General features: G+C 45.1%; 1 protein-coding gene across 1 annotated transcript in view; it reads right to left on the bottom strand.

The window, feature by feature from the left end:
- Positions 1–11,006, bottom strand: part of PLCL2 (phospholipase C like 2) — a 166,840-nt gene extending 155,834 nt beyond the window's left edge. The window contains exon 1 of the mRNA XM_059664046.1: positions 10,538–11,006. Coding sequence (XP_059520029.1) covers positions 10,538–10,858 — 321 coding nt within the window. The 5' untranslated portion in view covers positions 10,859–11,006. The remainder of the gene's footprint in view (positions 1–10,537) is intronic.
- Between the last annotated feature and the right edge of the window lie 6,571 nt (positions 11,007–17,577).

The raw sequence follows: 17,577 nt of genomic DNA, 5'->3' as shown, positions 1-17,577 counted from the left end.
TTCTAATGGTAGCTGCAAACGAGGTCACTTATCCCTCTGTGGCCACACTAATTGGTTGAGAGCAACAGAGGCTTCATCAGCAATGCTCATAAAAAGCAGCCTAGCCCTTCCTGGGCATTTTCAATTTAGAGAGGAGACACCTGCTACCCATCAGTCTTACGAGACAGGACCTGTGTCAACCTTCCACTACATTATTTGATTTGGTTTTAATCTTTACTATTTATAAACAGAGTCTTCAGAGTATATGAATGCACAAGTATAGCACATGTACACATACAGCTATCTATAGCAAAAAACAAGATCTCAAATATAGCTGTTTAGAAGACCACATCTTATTCTATTAATACTCATATACTGCAGTATTACATAACTATTTTTTTCAATTCTGTTACGCTAATATGCAAATAAATGAACTCAACCATAGCTAGGAGCTAAATGTACTAATCAGTATGGCCTTGTGTATATCTAATTACAAAAGAATTTTACATGATCCCTTTCACTTCTAAAAATCCCAGAATTTACATTATTAATCACTGTTAAATCCAGCTGCTTAGTTTCTGGGGTGTTGTTAATATCTGCTATTTCCAAATCAGTTTCTTACTATAATCCAAGAAGATACTTGAATACGAATTTCATAGTAACCTGTTGTAAGTATTAACATATTTTATAATGTTACTAGAGGCCCGGTGCAAGAAATTTGTGCATTCAGGGGGGGGTCCCTCAGCCCGGCCTGCGCCCGCTCGCAGTCCGGGAGCCCTTGGGGGATATATGACTGATGGCTTAGCGCTGCTGCGCAGGCAGGAGAGGCTGCAGAGGCAGGAGAGGCTCCTGCCACCACCGCTGTGCTTGCCAGCAGTGAGCCTGGCTTCTGGCTGAGCAGCGCTCCTCCTGTGGGAGCACACTGACTACCAAGGGGCAGCTCCTGCATCATAGCGACCGGTCATTCGGCCATTTGGTCAATTTGCATATTAGCCTTTTATTAGATAGGATTATTATATAGGATAATTACTTTATAATTCCAAAACAATAATGATGGATGTTACATGTAAAAGCTCACCTAAAAACAAATAGTTACTATTATCTGTTTTAGCTTCTAGGAACCTAAAATGTATATAACTGTAAATCAAGTTTTTGCTAAAAAAGAAACAAAAATGGAAAATGACCCCACCCCTCCTAAAAAGTTTTCAAATCAATCAAATAAGAGTGGAGAGGTAAAGGACAAAATGGGTTTTTGTTGATTAGGAACATGTTGGCTTCATCCCAAGATTCAGCCGCAAAAGGCTAACTTTTCCTAATTAAAATTCAGTCATCTATTTTAGGACTGGTAGAAACTGCTAAGATCAAGGAACCAGAATGGCTTGAGCAAGTAGGAGAAAAAGGAAAAAGTCAGAGATACATTTCACAAGATGAAGTAGAAAGAGGTAATGGAGCAGTTCAAAGTGTGGGCTTTCAAGTTAAACGTGGTCTGAATGCTGGCTCTGCCTCCTACAAGCTCTGTGACCTTGCTTGGAAATACCCAAACCTTGAAGAGTGGGTTTCCTTGTCTGTAAAAAGGGAATGATGATGGCTCCTGCAAGACTGTGGTGAGACTTGCATGAGATGATGCAAACAAAGCATTTCTTAGTAACTCTTCCACACCCAATCCTTAAATTGTAATAAGAGGTAGAATTTCTACCATTACATTGCAAAATGTGCTTAGGGATTAAAGATCCTACTTCTGCAACTCCACCTATATTCCTTATTTATTTTCTTTTTTATTATTAACTAGGGGCCCGGTGCACGAAATTCGTGCACTGGGTGTGTGTGGGGGGGGGGGGGAGTGTCCCTCAGCCCAGCCTGCCCCCTCTCACATACTGGGAGCCCTCAGGCGTTGACCCCCATCACCCTCCAATCGCAGGATCGGCCCCTTGCCCAGGCCTGACGCCTCTGACAGAGGCGTCAGGCCTGGGCAGGGGACCCTCATTTCCCACCATCACTGGTTCTGCCCCCAGCCCAGGCCTGATGCCTTTGGCCCAGGCGTCAGGCCTGGGCAGGGGACCCTCATTTCCCCCCATCACTGGTTCTGCCCCTTGCCCAGGCCTGATGCCTCGGCCAGAGGCGTAGACCCCCATCACCCTCTGATCGCCTGATCGGCCCCTTGCCCAGGCCTGATGCCTCCGCCAGAGGTGTCAGGCTTGGACAGGGGACCCCCATCTCCCCCTGATCACTGGCTCTGGCCCCCGCCCAGGCCTGAGGCCTCTGGCCCAGGAATCATGCCTGGCAGGGGACCCCCATCTCCCTCTGATCGCTTGCTCCACCCCCCGCCCAAGCCTGACGCCTCTGACCCAGGCTTCAAGCCTGGGCAAGGGGACCATCATATCCCCCAATCCCTGGCTCCGCCCCCCCACCCAGGCCTGATGCCTCGGCCAGAGGAGTTGACCCTCATCACCCTCCGATCACCAATCACCGGATCGGCCCCTTGACTGCCTTTGCACTGCCCCCCAGCTCTTAGCTCCCCCCTGGGTTTCCGATCACTATCAGTGGCAGGGGGCTTCTTCCTGCTTTCCCTTTCGCCTCCCTGCATTGTGCCTACATATGCAAATTAACCGCCATCTTGTTGGCAGTTAACTGCCAATCTTAGTTGGCAGTTAATTTGCATATAGCCCTGATTAGCCAATGAAAAGGGTATCGTCGTACGCCAATTACCATTTTTTCTCTTTTATTAGATAGGACTAGAGGCCCGATGCACAAAAATTCGTGCAAGAGTATGCCTTTCTTCCCCCAGCTGCCGGCACCGGCTTCCCTCCGGCACTTGGGGCCCAGACTAGCTTCCCTCCAGCCCTGGTTTCATCAGGAAGGACGTCCGAAAGGACGTCTGGAAGATGTCCAGTCTAATTAGCATATTACCCTTTTATTATTATAGACAAGATTCTAAAGCACTCCCAATGAATATCTTTTGACAATCCAATATTAATGACAATGAAAGTTTAAGTAATTCAGTTCCTTAAAAAGAAAACAAAACAAGCAAAAACTGCAATCACTTAAAGAAACCGAATACTAGAAAATAGATTAAATGCTTTAACACATTGCGTACCCCATAGAAATCTCTAAGACATACGCCAGGGACCGCACGTTTTTGGGCAAACTGCATGTTATTTAAATCATCATAATGCACTTTAGGTGTTGTTTTTCAATAATTATAACATTTTTATTTACAAAAACAATTGAACAATTAAAGTTCCTAGTACTTTTTTAACGTATGGTACTGCGTAAAACATTTTCCTCTATGAAGAGGGACCAAACAAAATTTACATAAGTATCTAGATTCGCTCCTTTTTCCAAGGGCGTGAAAAACGAGAACACTCGTGAGCGGTCCTTAACAGATGGCGCATGAAACACGAGAAAACTCCTGAGCGGTACGAAATGTGTTAACAAACAGTAAAGGCCTCTTGCCATGCTTTTTAAACTTTGATAGAACATAAATCAAAAGAAATTTTCAAAGGTCTACTCTTATTTCAGGGGCACCAAAGGGAACAGATCATTTATATTAACATCTTGCAAAACAATTCTGGAACCAACCAAATTACTGGATCCAACTTTAAATGAAGGTATTTCCTTCCCTTTGATTGTTTCCAAAATTATGTACATGAAATAAATTTCTTCTTTGAAGTTCACAGTCCATTGAGTTTTAAATTCCAATCAAAACCAGGGGGAGTTAAGTCTAAATAACATCATCGAACTCCTAAAATAAATTGTATCATTCATGCCCTCTTATTCATCCATTGCACATTTATTCAACAAGTACCTACTTACATACATGCTTTCTGCAAGACATTAAACTGGGTGTTTCCATAAACTCAAGGTGAATAAGGATCAGATAAGTTACCTATGTGGCAGAAGGAAATGGGGCTGTACAGAGACACAAGCAGAGTGTGGTGGCTGGAAGGCAGAGAAAGAAACAATTCCTCCTGAGAGGTGGTTAACTGAGGAAGACCTTGAAGGTGACTGAGAGAGGAGGAAAGCATTGGAAGCTGAGAAAAGGAAGAAATAAAGGCTAAATTTAGGCATAGATAGCAGTCTCCTGGAGTTCCCACACCGGCTGTAACAGAGTTTGTAAAAAGCAGATAAGTAGGGTGGCCATATAATTTATCATCCAAACCAGGATGCCTTTGAGAGTGAAAGAAGGCGCTATTAATAATCTTGTCAGGAGGAAAGGTATAAATCTGGATTGCCTGGGCAAATCAAGACACATGGGCACTTGCTGGGCTTAACGAGACTGACGGTCAACAGCCTTTGACCATTTCGCTGAGGCTATTTAGATATGTGTACGGTTGTTGGAGGCTTCAGATTTAGAAAGACACCGAAACAAATAATTCTTGAAAGCATCTTTAGAATATGTCTGGGAAATTTCTCTGGGTACCTTCTGCATATTTCAAAAGACAAAGCTTCCAAAGCGGGCATGGCAATGTTCATGATCTCCAACTCGAACGGAGCCAAGTGAGTTTGCTCATCTCAGGTGAACTCTAAATAAGAGAAACTGGAGAAAAAATACAAAACGCAATAGGTACTGCTTATTGAGTTTATCATGGGCCACACACTGCTCTGAATATTTCACTCGTATCATCTCATTTCATCCTCACAAAATGCGCTGAGGCAGGATTTTACTCTCTGTTTCAGAGATGGGGCACAGACTTAAATATCTTGCCCAAGGCCACGCAGAAAGGAAGAGGGAGCCAGACTCTGATCCAAGCTCCTAACTCCACATCCTCTGTTTTTCCCCACCAGTCTTCTGCCTCCTGACTAATGCAGACAGGTAACATGTGGGCTGAGTGCGGCTAAGACCCCAGAGTACAGCCCAGCTGAGTTTATTAGTTAGGATACATTTTGCCTAATTATTCCTGCCATGTGACCAAGCACTGATGACCAGCAGGGCACCTAGCCACCTGCCCTCCTCTGCCACTTGGAATAGGCGGGTGCCAAGTGTCTAGCCTGCGAGCTGGACCATTCGCACAATTGTCACTGGTGTTCAGTTTCATCAGTTATACACTTTGCGCACCCTGAAGCTATAGAATTATTCTGACACAAGGAAAACAGGTACTGCTGAGACTTCCCTGGGGGCTCTGACTTGAATTTGAGTCACTACTAATACTCTTATGCCAAGCACAACCCTCTCAATTCATCATTATTATCAGCAGGAACACAGTTTCAGATCCTGTGGCCCACGGGTAAAAATAATTGAATATCCCCTGAACTACAGAACCCTAATAATATAAAATAAAAAGGTAGCTAAATTAATCCAGGGGTCTGGTACGTGAGTAAGTAATGACAACCAAAAATTAATAAGGAACAGAGTATCTGTTCTTGGACATACATGAATAAAACAAAGTCTGAAGAGAAAATATGAACGTTCACACTTCAGTTACATCTGCATTTAGGTTGTAAGTTACATTGCCCTACTTTGTTCAATACTGATGCATGGTTAACTTAAGCATTAAAACAAGAAAGGAAAAGAATAAAAGAACAGTCTAGTTTAGACCCCTTGCAGAGCGCACAGAACTATAAAAGGAACCAAACAGATCCTGGGAGAGAGCATTCTAAGAAAATAGCTGAGTGGCCGAGATCAGCAATAAAAAAAATAATAATTTCCTGTTGGTTGTCTATTTGGATTTGATGAAAAACAACACAAGTCAAATGTAACTGTTTAGAGGAAAGGCTGGGAGACTAGAAAGGGAAAAAGCAAAAGGGAACAAGTATTTTTTCGGGTATGAACATTCATATCCTCCGAGTACTTTTGAAAACTGAACTCTGAATTGTGACCGAAGCTCTCTGTGTGGCTGAGAGATGCAACCAGACCCTGGCCTTTCAACAGTTATCCTGTGTGGCCCCAAGTGCATTAGTACAAAGTGAAGTTGAGAGTTGCTGATTGGTCATTAGAATTTTCTGACCTCGACGATCCAGGCTCCTATCAATCCAGACAAATTCACTTTGTGGTCCTGTTACTGTTTGTTTAATATTTATGATAGGCCCACAAGTTTTCTGGGCATGCAGTCGTCTTTTCCCAATTATTAAAAAAAAATTTCTGAAGTCAAATGCAGATAGTATATTTGAGATCCAATTAAAAGTATAGTTACTGAGTGTTTGTTATCTGTGCAGAACTGATAAATACAGCCCAGCTTTTGCCTGCAAGGAGCCTAGTTTATTTAAACCATGGGCCAATATAATATCCATACGCGCATTTTTCTTATTTTGTATAAATATGTATAATAAATTCAAAAAGCTCACTTACTGCCCACCTTGGGTGCTCAGCATCAAGAAAGAGGGATATATGTTGGCATAAAGGTAATGAAGGTGTTTCTCCTACATAGCATGATACTATGATAATGACCATAATGATATTAAGAAAGACAAGAGCTGCCACCTTGGGCAAGGTCAAACCACTGGTCCCAGTGAATCTGATGAGTCTGGTCAAGCAGTGACAACAGGTGATTAAACAGCTGCCTGGTTATACTATCTGTCAACCTCTTCTGCCAGCAGAAATAGAGAGTCCTTTTCCCCCTCCAATGTCCCCTACATTTAAAGAGGAAAATCAAATCCAGTGTTCCAAATTACCAAGGCTACCTTAATTATATAGAAAATTTAAAACAGCCAGTGTAAATTGGGGGAGCAGCAGAGTACAGCTGTACCCAATTGGGGTATATCAACCAGCTCCAACACCTTGGCCAAGTGTTTAACCTCTCTGACCTCTGTTTTTCTTCAGCCTACGTGATTGCTACGGGGCCAAGTCAGAAAATTACATTAAGTACTTTTCATGTGTTTTGCATGTAGTAAGTGTGTAATAAGTGGCAGTGGCTGTTTTTACTTTTAAATACCAAAATAGTGCAATAGCTATATTTCCTATCTATTAAAATATACCTAAGATCAAAGGTTGCCATGGTCAGGGGGAGGGGGAGAAGACTACAAAGGGACTGGGGGAATTTTTTCAGGCCATGGACTGTTCTATATCTTGATTGTGGTGGCAATTACATGACTGTGTGTTTGTCAAATCTCAAAGAACTGAACACCAACAGAGGTGAATTTTTACTTTATGTAAATCATACCACACTTTAAAAAGTACCAACTAAGATATTCAACTAGTTTTGTTTAAAATAAACAATTCAAATATATAGACACTTTAACTTCATTTATTTGGAAAATTAAAAAGAAATCTGAGGCCTAAAATGCTACTTCATATTTTTAGAACAAGCTCCCAACTTAACGGATTCAGCTATTTGTAAAAAATGGATGTTATCTGAACAATTAACCAAATTAACTGTTTCAAAATAGAGTGTGCATTGTATTGAGTGGTGTGATGAGATGAAATATTGAAAGAGAAAATGAAAGTGATGTTTTCATTCACTAAGATTACTTAAGATGACAAACATAATAATGGCTCCTTCCCTAAAAATCTAGTCATGGGCCTTTGCAAATAATTTAAAAGGTGTAACACTATTTTCAATAAGCTAAGGAAAAGTAGAAAAGTACAGTGACAAGTTCCATGATTTATTGATCTTCTCACGGTTCTACAAAAGGTTCTACACGGCTGCTTACTCTGAATTTTCATCAACACTGTTACCAAAAACAAGGAGCTCTTTTTGGATAAGATCTGTGCATCTACTTTGGCAGAAATGTAGTTTGACAACAATTTCTTACTCAACACCACATTCACAAACCAGATGGAGTTCAAAAGAATTGGTTTTAAACGAAGATTACAGTTCTGGTCAGCCCACAGTGTATTTCTGCGTATGTCCTGCACCTCAGCAATAGACCCCTTGCCCACTGCATATCACATTTAGGCTGAGTTCTCCCTTTGATTTGAGGATCTCCACCTGAGAGGGCTGTCAAGGGTGTAATGAAGATGGACGCTAAGAAACACGCATAGCTCACAAGCTGGACGTTTCAGCTAATGCAACCCCGTAAATTCTGGTCTCTGTTCCTTAGCTAGCATTTACTCCTGACATCTTCTAACGCCCCCCAATTATCACCTTACTTACTAATCTACTTCCGCCTCTACTACTCTATCACCTGACTGCATGCATCCCTTCTATTCAAAAGCAACATAAGAAAACCCAGGAAGGATGTCACTATTGCCTTTTTACATGGACGTTCACTAAGCTTTTTATTATTTTTTAACAAAAGTGAAATATGTCTGCCATTCATGTGACAAAACTGTGTGTGCATTAGTCATTGCTTTTTATAAAAGTTGATGTTAAAGTAAAAGATCTCTTTATTTCTGTTAGTATGTTGTCTTGATGCTATTATGTTTTTTAGAAAATACCACACTAAAAATCTTGATTCTTCAAGATACCAATTCAAGGGGAAACATACCAACTAGTTACCTACTTAATTACAGCATAATTCTTTCCTAAATCCAGGCTTGATCAACTTCAAACACTACGTCCATAGTTGTAAGGGGTGTTTAAGAAAAATGCAAGGTGAAAATAGATGCAAGAAAAAGGAGTCAAGCGAGTCATCATAGGAGATGCAAGTCAATGAATATTATATGCGACGAGTAAATCCAAAATAACCCACTTTAGAAATTAAGAGACCTTAAAGAGAAAACTTGTACTTCCTTATCATTCCTCTGTTTACTCAGGAAGCAATCTAGTGAGGCCTTACTATATTCCTGTCAATGTGTATCTAGGAATACAATTGTGAATAAGAAGCCAAACTGCCTTCATTAGCAAGAAGAAAAATGACAAAGAAATCTTTCAAAGTTTAACATTTCAAAACCCAGTGATTTCTGAATAATTAATCATTTTCCCACATTCTTCTAAGACTCTCCAATGAAGAAATGACATCTACTGATGAGTTCTCAATTCCACATATCAGAAATATTTGGCAAACCGCCCTTCCCAATCCCCCCAAAATGTAAAATTAAAACACCTACTATTTTAATTAAGTTACACTACTGTAAACACCAATAACGTTTGAATTATTTTAAAATATAAAAACATGTCCCTCCAGGAAATTGGGGGTAAGGAGTTAAAATTAACTAGGCTGGTATCTCTCTGGAATTTCCCCCCCTCAAATTTCATGAATGCCACCGTGCAAAATCACCACGAATCTCTGGTCACCAATAAAAAACAGATCTGACACATAACTCTGTCAATAGGATTGGTTATCATGCACAGTTGAAAGCAACTTACATGGAAACATAAAGTACAGAGTAAAGGGAAATATGAGTCACTAAAAGCTAGGTATGCACAAAAATATATTTTACTGTCCTGAGTTCAACTCGAAACGCCTGCTGCAGATAGTGAATACACCTGAGCTTTAAGCCCTTCAATTGTGCCCTTGCCCAGACATAAACTGTGCAAACAGATGACAAAGCGAAAAGCAGTTTCACAACTGCCTGTTACACAGAGTAGCAAGGCGGTATATTTCACTAGGTTACTGTATGAGCTGATAACACCATCTTGCATTGTACTTAGAAGATTGCTGTAGGTCCAATTAAATTCCAAATACCACCAGTGCCAACTCTTTCCACTGTGGCCCATTCTGTCCTCCTCCCCACCAGTCATCAGCCATAGGAAGGGTGGGTGCAGCCCTGTCAATGTGCTTTGCGGCTGCTCACTGTCCTGGTAACGCCTTGCTTTTCAGAAAGCAACATTTTCTTATTTACTCCAAACTTGAGCAAAACGAGCTAGTCTTGCCTAAGGTTCTGCTCTTCTTAGCTCATCAATTTTTTTTTTCACTTCATGTCACGAGAAATATTTTTACACTGCAGACCAAAATGTAATACAAGAATGAAGCCACCACAAACTCAGGACTTCCTAATATTACGTCTGGAGCTTAAAATACACAAGACCACTGCTGACTTTTTCTGCTAAATATCACAATGCAAAAGATATCAAAACCAAGCAAACTGCCCAAAAGAACTTGCACAGAACTGAAGGCCAGCCTACTGCAGCAAGAAAAAGACTAAATTGTGCAGAACTGTTATCTCTCAGAGCTTCTGAGCCTGAGAAAGCGGAAATCTGCATAGATGTTCAGAACCAATGTCTCCGTGTGACTGAGTGATCAGAGACTTTGCAGCCTCCAACTACAACCGTTTGCAAAAGGCCACTATACATAGGTCAGAAGAAACCTATTAAATAATCTGTTCAACCGCCTAGGATTTTTTAAGAAAATGTCTTCACATCATCACTAACTGTCTTGAACATCAATAGAAACCATACAGGGAGTCTGTTACCAGCCAAGGCTATCCCCAGAGGAACATGTCCTGCCCTGCCAGGTACAGGCCATAATCCCAGGCCAACCCTGGGAGAGGTGACAGTCCCAAGTTCAACCGGGAATGTCTGAACACAGCTCCCCCTGCACATTAAGGAACACCTCGCCAGTTTTCCCAAATGCATTTGCATCCAATCCCCGCTCCACCATCCCAAGCACCCGTGCACCAGCGGCTCCCGTTAGCCACGGGCTCCTCCAACAACCCCCTCCTCCCGGCACCACTTCCCTCTTGGAGAAACGGACCCCAAGGACGGCTGCGGTGGGCGCCGAGCGCCCTTCTCCCACCTACCTTGATGATGCTGCTTCGGCGGGGCAGGCCGCCCGGTTTGTTTTCCCGGGGAAGGGGGCAGGCGGCGGGGGTCGGGGCGAGCGCCCCGCCGTGCGGTCCCCTGGCGGGGCTGGCCCGAGCTTCGTCCCCGGACACGCCGAGGCTGCAGTCTCCGTTGGAAACCCCGCCGCTGTCACAGCGCGCCAGTCCATGGCCGAGGCGACCTCCCCCGCCGCCGCCTTCCCCGGCTCCGGCTTTCAGGGCGCCCTTGGTGCCGAGGGCCGGACCCGGGGAGGTGGGCAGGGCCCCGCCGGCGGCGCCCCCCCGGCCGCACTCCGCCATGGGCGCCCCGCGACCCGCCAGCACAAAGCCGCGTCCCCGCGTCCCCGCCGCCGCCTCGGGCCGCCGTGCGCGGCCCCTCCTCCTCGCCGCCTCCTCGCCTCCTCCCGCCGCCGCCTCGGCCGCTTCTTCCGCTTTTTTTTTTTTTTAATTTAGATGTGATGTTTGTTTGGAGCTCGCCTCGCGCGCGATGGAAGTCGTGGCGGCGGAATGGTCGCAGGATTCCTGCAGGGAGAGAAAAGAGAGACGCGAGTCAGCTCGCGGCGGAGCCGGGCTCCCGGCACCTGGGGAAGAAAAACACGCCCCGGCACACGCGCCGCCGCGGGCGCCAAAAATAACCCGCGCGGGCCGGGCGGCCACCCCGGGCTCCGGGCACCCATCCCAAGGTAACGGGTCGCCCAGTTCTGGGGCTCGGGACGCCTCCCCCGGGGCTCAGAGCACCCAGCCCGGGGCCGGAGCGCCCACCACGCGGCAGCCAGGCACCCGCCCCGGGTCGGAGCGCCCACCTCGGGCTCGATGCCAGGGGAAGCCGCAGGCGACCCGAGGCGCCCTGGCCACGCGGACGCGCCGCCTGAGGTCTCGCCGCCCCGCGGGAGCGAGAGGCGACGCGGGTCTCCCGGATCCCAACTCCCCAACGGCCGTCGCGCGCCGGCCCCTCCGCGTCCCCCCGGGTCCCGTGGGGCCTGAAACGCCGACGGGAAGCGCGCGGCGGGCAGGGCGGGCTGGCAGTGACAGCCGCGGTGTGGCCCGGGTAGCCCAGACCCACCCCTCCTCGTCCGGGGCGCGGCACTGCCCCCTACAGGCCGCGGGGACCCTCCCGGTCGCCCGGACCCACCGCGAGCCTCCCCGGGCTCCCGCTGGAGGTCGCCGCCGTCGCGGTGGGGCTAGGTCATCGGGCCGCGGGGACCTCGCAGCCCAGCGGACAGCGACCGACGGGAGGCAGCGACGGGTCCCGGATACCCCAAGCCCCACTAGAGCGCAGCAACTGCCGATCACCCAGGCGCCCCGAGGGGCAGCGACGCGCAGGCCCCGAGGTCGGGAGCTAGGTCTCGGGTCTCCGGGGCCGCTGCGCCCCGCTCCAGCCCCCAGCCCCACGCGCCGGACTCGTTCCCCTCCCACCCAGCTGGGGAGAAGCCACCCCGACGTTCCCCGCTGGGCTTCCCCAGTGGGTCAGATCCAAGTCACGTGCAGAAACCAATTCTGTTCCCTTAGGCTCCTGAACTGTAAATTGATTCAGCTGGTTTCAAGGGTGCCAGAGCCGGGAGGGTGGGGGGTGGGGAGGGAAAGATGAGCTTGCTCTGCCCTCTGAGTCGCCCTACATGGATGTATCACCAAAGTCCCTCCCTCCCTCCTAGGGTCCTTCCGGATCCCAATGCCAGAGATATCAACCAGTCCAACCTTCTGAGGGCCCCGCCCTAGGTCAGGCTCTTCTTTGGGGGCCAGGATATCACCTTTGGATCACAACAGCCGGTCCCTCCTCTCTCTGGTCCTCCCGGTTACCCCCGGCCCCAATGCTTCAGGTAGAGTAACCTGCCTAAAAATCAACCTTGATCATGTCGCTCCTGGCACAAACACCTCCCTGGGAATCTTCATCCCTCCTGCCAGACAGGGCCAAGCTCACAGCTTGGTACCCGGGGCCCCACCCAGCCTGGCCCCACCCACCTCTTCATCCCAGCCTCCCAGGCTCCAGCCCTCCTTTTAGCATCCCAGCTCTTCTCTAAGGAGTGAGAGTCCTTGTCTAGGAATGCGCTTCCAGCAGGGCTGAAGGAGAAACCGATAGTCCCCTGGGGGCTGAACTTAAAGACCTTGCTTTCGTTAGCATGATGTTGTAGCAAGCTGCCAAGTAGCCTCTGAGGAAACGGGCTTTACATACATGTATACGTACCGGGCCCCTACCTCTGCCGCAACTTCAAATACCTTGATGTTATTCTTGGGGGCGTTTTAATTCAGATATTCTGGATTCACGTTTTTGTAACCCATCAAAGGGGCTTTTATCCATCTCTTGCCAACCAGGGTCTCCATGCTCACAGAAATACTTTTACTTCGACGGACAATATTAGATTCAGTCCCATCCCTGTTCCCTTAGTTTTAGTATTTTTTTTAAAATGTCTTGTGATAGTTTTTGCAGAAAAATATGTTCAAATAATTCAAACCAGATTCTTAATCTACCTATTGAGTTTATTGTCATAATATCCTCCGAGTATGCTGTGGGGGAGGAAAGGAAGGATGCTGGGCCTTTATTCCGAAAATTCTTTAACTGCGGTGCTTAGAATCAAGGCCTAGAGGCATCGCTGCCTTTCCTGCGTTTGCCAATCACTGGTAAAATGCTGTGAGAGTCCCATATCTTGCAACTTGTACCATGCGTTTCCCCTGGTGAGCGGGAATAGAGAGAGATGTAAACCTCCAGGATGCTTTTTATAAAACCACCATCTAATTCGCCTAATGTTCCCCCAAATGAGCACCTATCCATCTCACTCTGGACTCCCAACAGGTCAAACCAGGGAGAGTTCGTTGAAATATACTTGGCATTTAAATTAAAACGTTTCCCAAAGTATCTTGGCAGACCTGTAACTAATGATGCCAGAAGCCCAAGGCCTGTGCCAGGTTCCTTTTCATCCCCATAAGTGCTTGTCTCCCACAAGCCGCTGGTCACACGCCTGCTGATGTTATAGCTGTACTTCTTCCTCACACCAACAGCCAGACTGTGGGTCCCATTTCTCCTATGTGGTGATGGGAAGCAGCATGTTCCTCTGACATGTGCGATTTTCAGGAGGCTTTTTAATAGCTGAACTGAGACAGTTCTCATCACAAGCAGCATAGTAAGTGACTGTTCTTCCGCCTTCCTTATTTCTCGGCAGTAACTAAGTGATTGCTTTCCATTTCTCCTATTTCATGAGCAGTGTCATTGAAAAAATTGTAAGTAAATATTTTGCCAAAATTCTTGCTGAAGTGTTTTCATGGCATTGTAAAAATCATAGAAATTACAGTGAAAAAAAGACCTAAAATATCATTGTCATTCCTCAGCAAATACTATCTAATGGTTCTTTCAGACTAATTTTTCAGAGTAGGGCAATCAGAAATAGGCAAGGCATTAATAAAATGCTCATTCTAGATAACTCCAGGGTGTTTATGCCAATTTATTATATCTATATTGTAATGGATAGATTCCAATTAATAATTTGTTCATAATGTTTAAGGTCAATAGATACTGTTAAAAATCTCATTATCTCATCATGCCAGCAATACATAGCCTTATCTCTTTTAAATTTTCTTCATATTTCAGTCCGTCTCAACTTTTACTCATTGTTGTCACCCTTCACCAAACTGTTTTCTATTTGTCTGTGTCTTTAATTTGATGCCTAGAACAAGAACTATTCAGGCTCCTTGGTCCATAATAAACTTCCTTCACCTCCCAGGATAACACTGACGATGTCAACTGACTTCTTGTCGTCGTTTATACCCTCGCAGATTATGAATTCATAATCTAGTTTCCAGTTCGCAGGCTCTAACATTATGACTAAATTTTTTCTGACTCACTGAACACTTGGCCTTCAGATTATTTTCCCCCTGAATGTATTACAACAGTTTTCTTTTCCAAATCTCAATCTCATTTTATTTCCTGTATTTCTCTAAAGATTGAACCTCTGAACCTTCATATTTGACTGTTCCCCATATGCTTAATGTGAGAGCTTACTAGAGCAGAAAGTAGAAGATCCAAATGCTTTAAGGAAATAGTAGATCATATCAATGTATTGGACCACAGTGGCTACCCATTTGCTTCCTGCGTTTATCCAAGGTGTTGATTTTAATCTATTCTGCTCCTAAGGCTTGGATTATGTTTATTTTCCTCATGAGTCTCAGCAAGAAATATGTAGTGATTACCTTTCTTCCTAGGCACCAGTGAAACAAGTCAGACCTGCCAAAAGCTTCCATTTGCATATTCTGACTCTAAAGATTCTTCACGCATTTTCCTTGAATCCACCTTCTTCACATGTATATGGCTGCCAACAAGTAAGGCACTCTGAGTTATACTGACACTTTCCAGCACTGAGGAACCACTACCTGAATTCATTCAATTGTTGCTAGTGGCTATTGAGTTAGGTAGCACTTTGAGGGAATCTATTAATTACTGGGGACTTGATGGGATTATTCTATCAGCAAAAGTAACAGGATGATTTGCTCTATAAAGTACTGTTGCTTATCATGCTACTTTTGTAAACTCTCAACTATTTGATTGCATTTCTACTATTGTTTTATTATAGGAGTCACTGCACACTCAAGTGCCTATAGGATCCAGGCAAAGAATGCAGTGAGTGAAGCTGGGAGGATTTGTTTCATAAGAGCAGTATGATTTACAGTTTTTCAAGTGATATATTTGCATATCAAATACAGAGGGATACTCTTCCTGAGTCATCTTTGGTTTTCCAATTTTGAAAGAGCCTTGCCTATAAGAAATATTTCCTTTTCCTCTTTACTCTAAGAAAAGACAGTGTAGAGAAACCAAGATGGCGGTATAGGTTAACGCTAAGATTGCTGCCCTCGAACAACCACTTCAGAGATATAACTAAAGGACAGAACAGACAGCATCCAGAACCACAGGAAGGCTGGCTGAGTGGAAATTCTACAACTAGGAGGAAAGAGAATATCATACCCAGACTCAGAGGAGGCGCAGTGCTGAAGTGAAATACTCAGGTGCGGAGTGCGCGCGCAGAGCGGGCTGGCGGCGGAGGGCGCGGTTGTTGTTTTCAATCGGGAGGGAGTTTCAGACTCTGAGCTCCTGATCCGGGCGAGTCTCTGGGGACCAAGACTCAAACGGGAGAAGCAGGACTGTCTGGCTTCGGTCGGAACTCGAAGGCAGCTTTCTCTCCGAGGTTTGCAGCCATTGCTGGGACTCTGAGAGGCAGAGCCCCTGGGGAAGAAACTGAGAGCAGCCATAACTGCTTGCTCCGCCTGCCCTGTAGATCCCCGGGGACCCGCCCCGCCCAAGCCCTGCACAGAACCATTTGCCGGATAGCCTCAGGCAAACACTAGATTAGCACTGCCCTAGAGATCCAGCACAGAAGCCTTCCCACTGCAGACAGTGGACTCTCATAGCCAGTTAGCCTGGAGGTCAAATCACCCCCGGTACTGCTGACATCAATCAAGGCTTAAAGGCAACAAGACTGCGCACAAAGACCACTAGGGGGTGTACCAAGAAAGCGTAAAAAATGCGGAGACAAAGAAACAGGACAAAACTGTCAATGGAGGATATTGAGTTCAGAACCACACTTTTAAGGTCTCTTAAGAACTGTCTAGAAGCTGCCGATAAACTTAGTAAGGCCCTCGAAAAGACTGGTGAGACCGCCGATAAATGTAGTGAGATCCTCAAGAAATCTAATGAGACCCTCGATGTTGTGATAAAGAACCAACTAGAAATTAAGCATACACTGACTGAAATAAAGAATATTATACAGACACCCAACAGCAGACCAGAGGAGCGCAAGAATCAAGTCAAAGATTCGAAATGTGAAGAAGCAAAAAACACCCAACCGGAAAAGCAAAATGAAAAAAGAATCCGAAAATAGTGTAAGGAGCCTCTGGGACAGCTTCAAGCGCACCAACATCAGAATTATAGGGGTGCCAGAAGATGAGAGAGAGCAAGATATTGAAAACCTATTTGAAGAAATAATGACAGGAAACTTCCCCCACCTGGTGAAAGAAATAGACCTACAGGTCCAGGAAGCACAGAGAACCCCAAACAAAAGGAATCCAAAGAGGACCACACCAAGACACATCATAATTAAAATGCCAAGAGCAAAAGACAAAGAGAGAATCTTAAAAGCAGCAAGAGAAAGAAACCCAGTTACCTACAAGGGAATACCCATACGACTGTCAGCTGATTTCTCAACAGAAACTTTGCAGGCCAGAAGGGAATGGCAAGAAATATTCAAAGTGATGAATACCAAGAACCTACAACCAAGATTACTTTATCCAGCAAAGCTATCATTCAGAACGGAAGGTCAGATAAAGAGCTTCACAGATAAGAAAAAGCTAAAGGAGTTCATCACCACCAAACCAGCATTATATGAAATGCTGAAAGGTATCCTTTAAGAAGAGGAAGAAGAAAAAGGTAAAGATAAAAATTATGAACAACAAATATGCATCTATCAACAAGTGAATCTAAGAATCAAGTGAATAAATAATCTGGTGATCATAATAGAATCAGGGACATAGAAAGGGAATGGACTGACTATTCTTAGGGGGGAAAGGGGTGTGGGAGATGCGAAAAGAGACTGGCAGAGGGTGGGGTGGGAGCTGGGAGGAGGGGAGTTATGGGGGGGGAAAAAAAGAGGAACAAATGTAATAATCTGAACAATAAAGATTTAATTAAAAAAAGAAAAGAAAAGACAGTGTGAACATAATGATAAATGGCAACTGACACTCAGCAAAGTGTGGGGCAGTGTTCTGGAGTGGTAGGGATTCAGATAACCTGGTGAGGAATCTTATTGCTGCCAGGATCATAATATTTTTCCAGAGAAGTAAAAAGAAATCTGGAATATAAAATTCGCTAATGTCTTAGTTCATTCTGTTAATAGAAGGACACCCAGGAAGTGAGATCTCCATAGGTCTACAGGGAGGCCTAGGTTTTTCTTATCCTACCTCCTAATTGCATTATAAGCAAAGCAGAACAGATACCTTCCAAATTTTTCATTTATTTGGGTCTCATCTGATTTTCAAGGGCA

The sequence above is a fragment of the Myotis daubentonii genome, chromosome 14 (genome assembly GCF_963259705.1).
Source record: "Myotis daubentonii chromosome 14, mMyoDau2.1, whole genome shotgun sequence".
In the NCBI taxonomy this organism is placed as follows: Eukaryota; Metazoa; Chordata; class Mammalia; order Chiroptera; family Vespertilionidae; genus Myotis; species Myotis daubentonii.
Note: the sequence above shows the minus strand (reverse complement) of the source record. Positions and strands in the feature narration are given on the sequence as shown.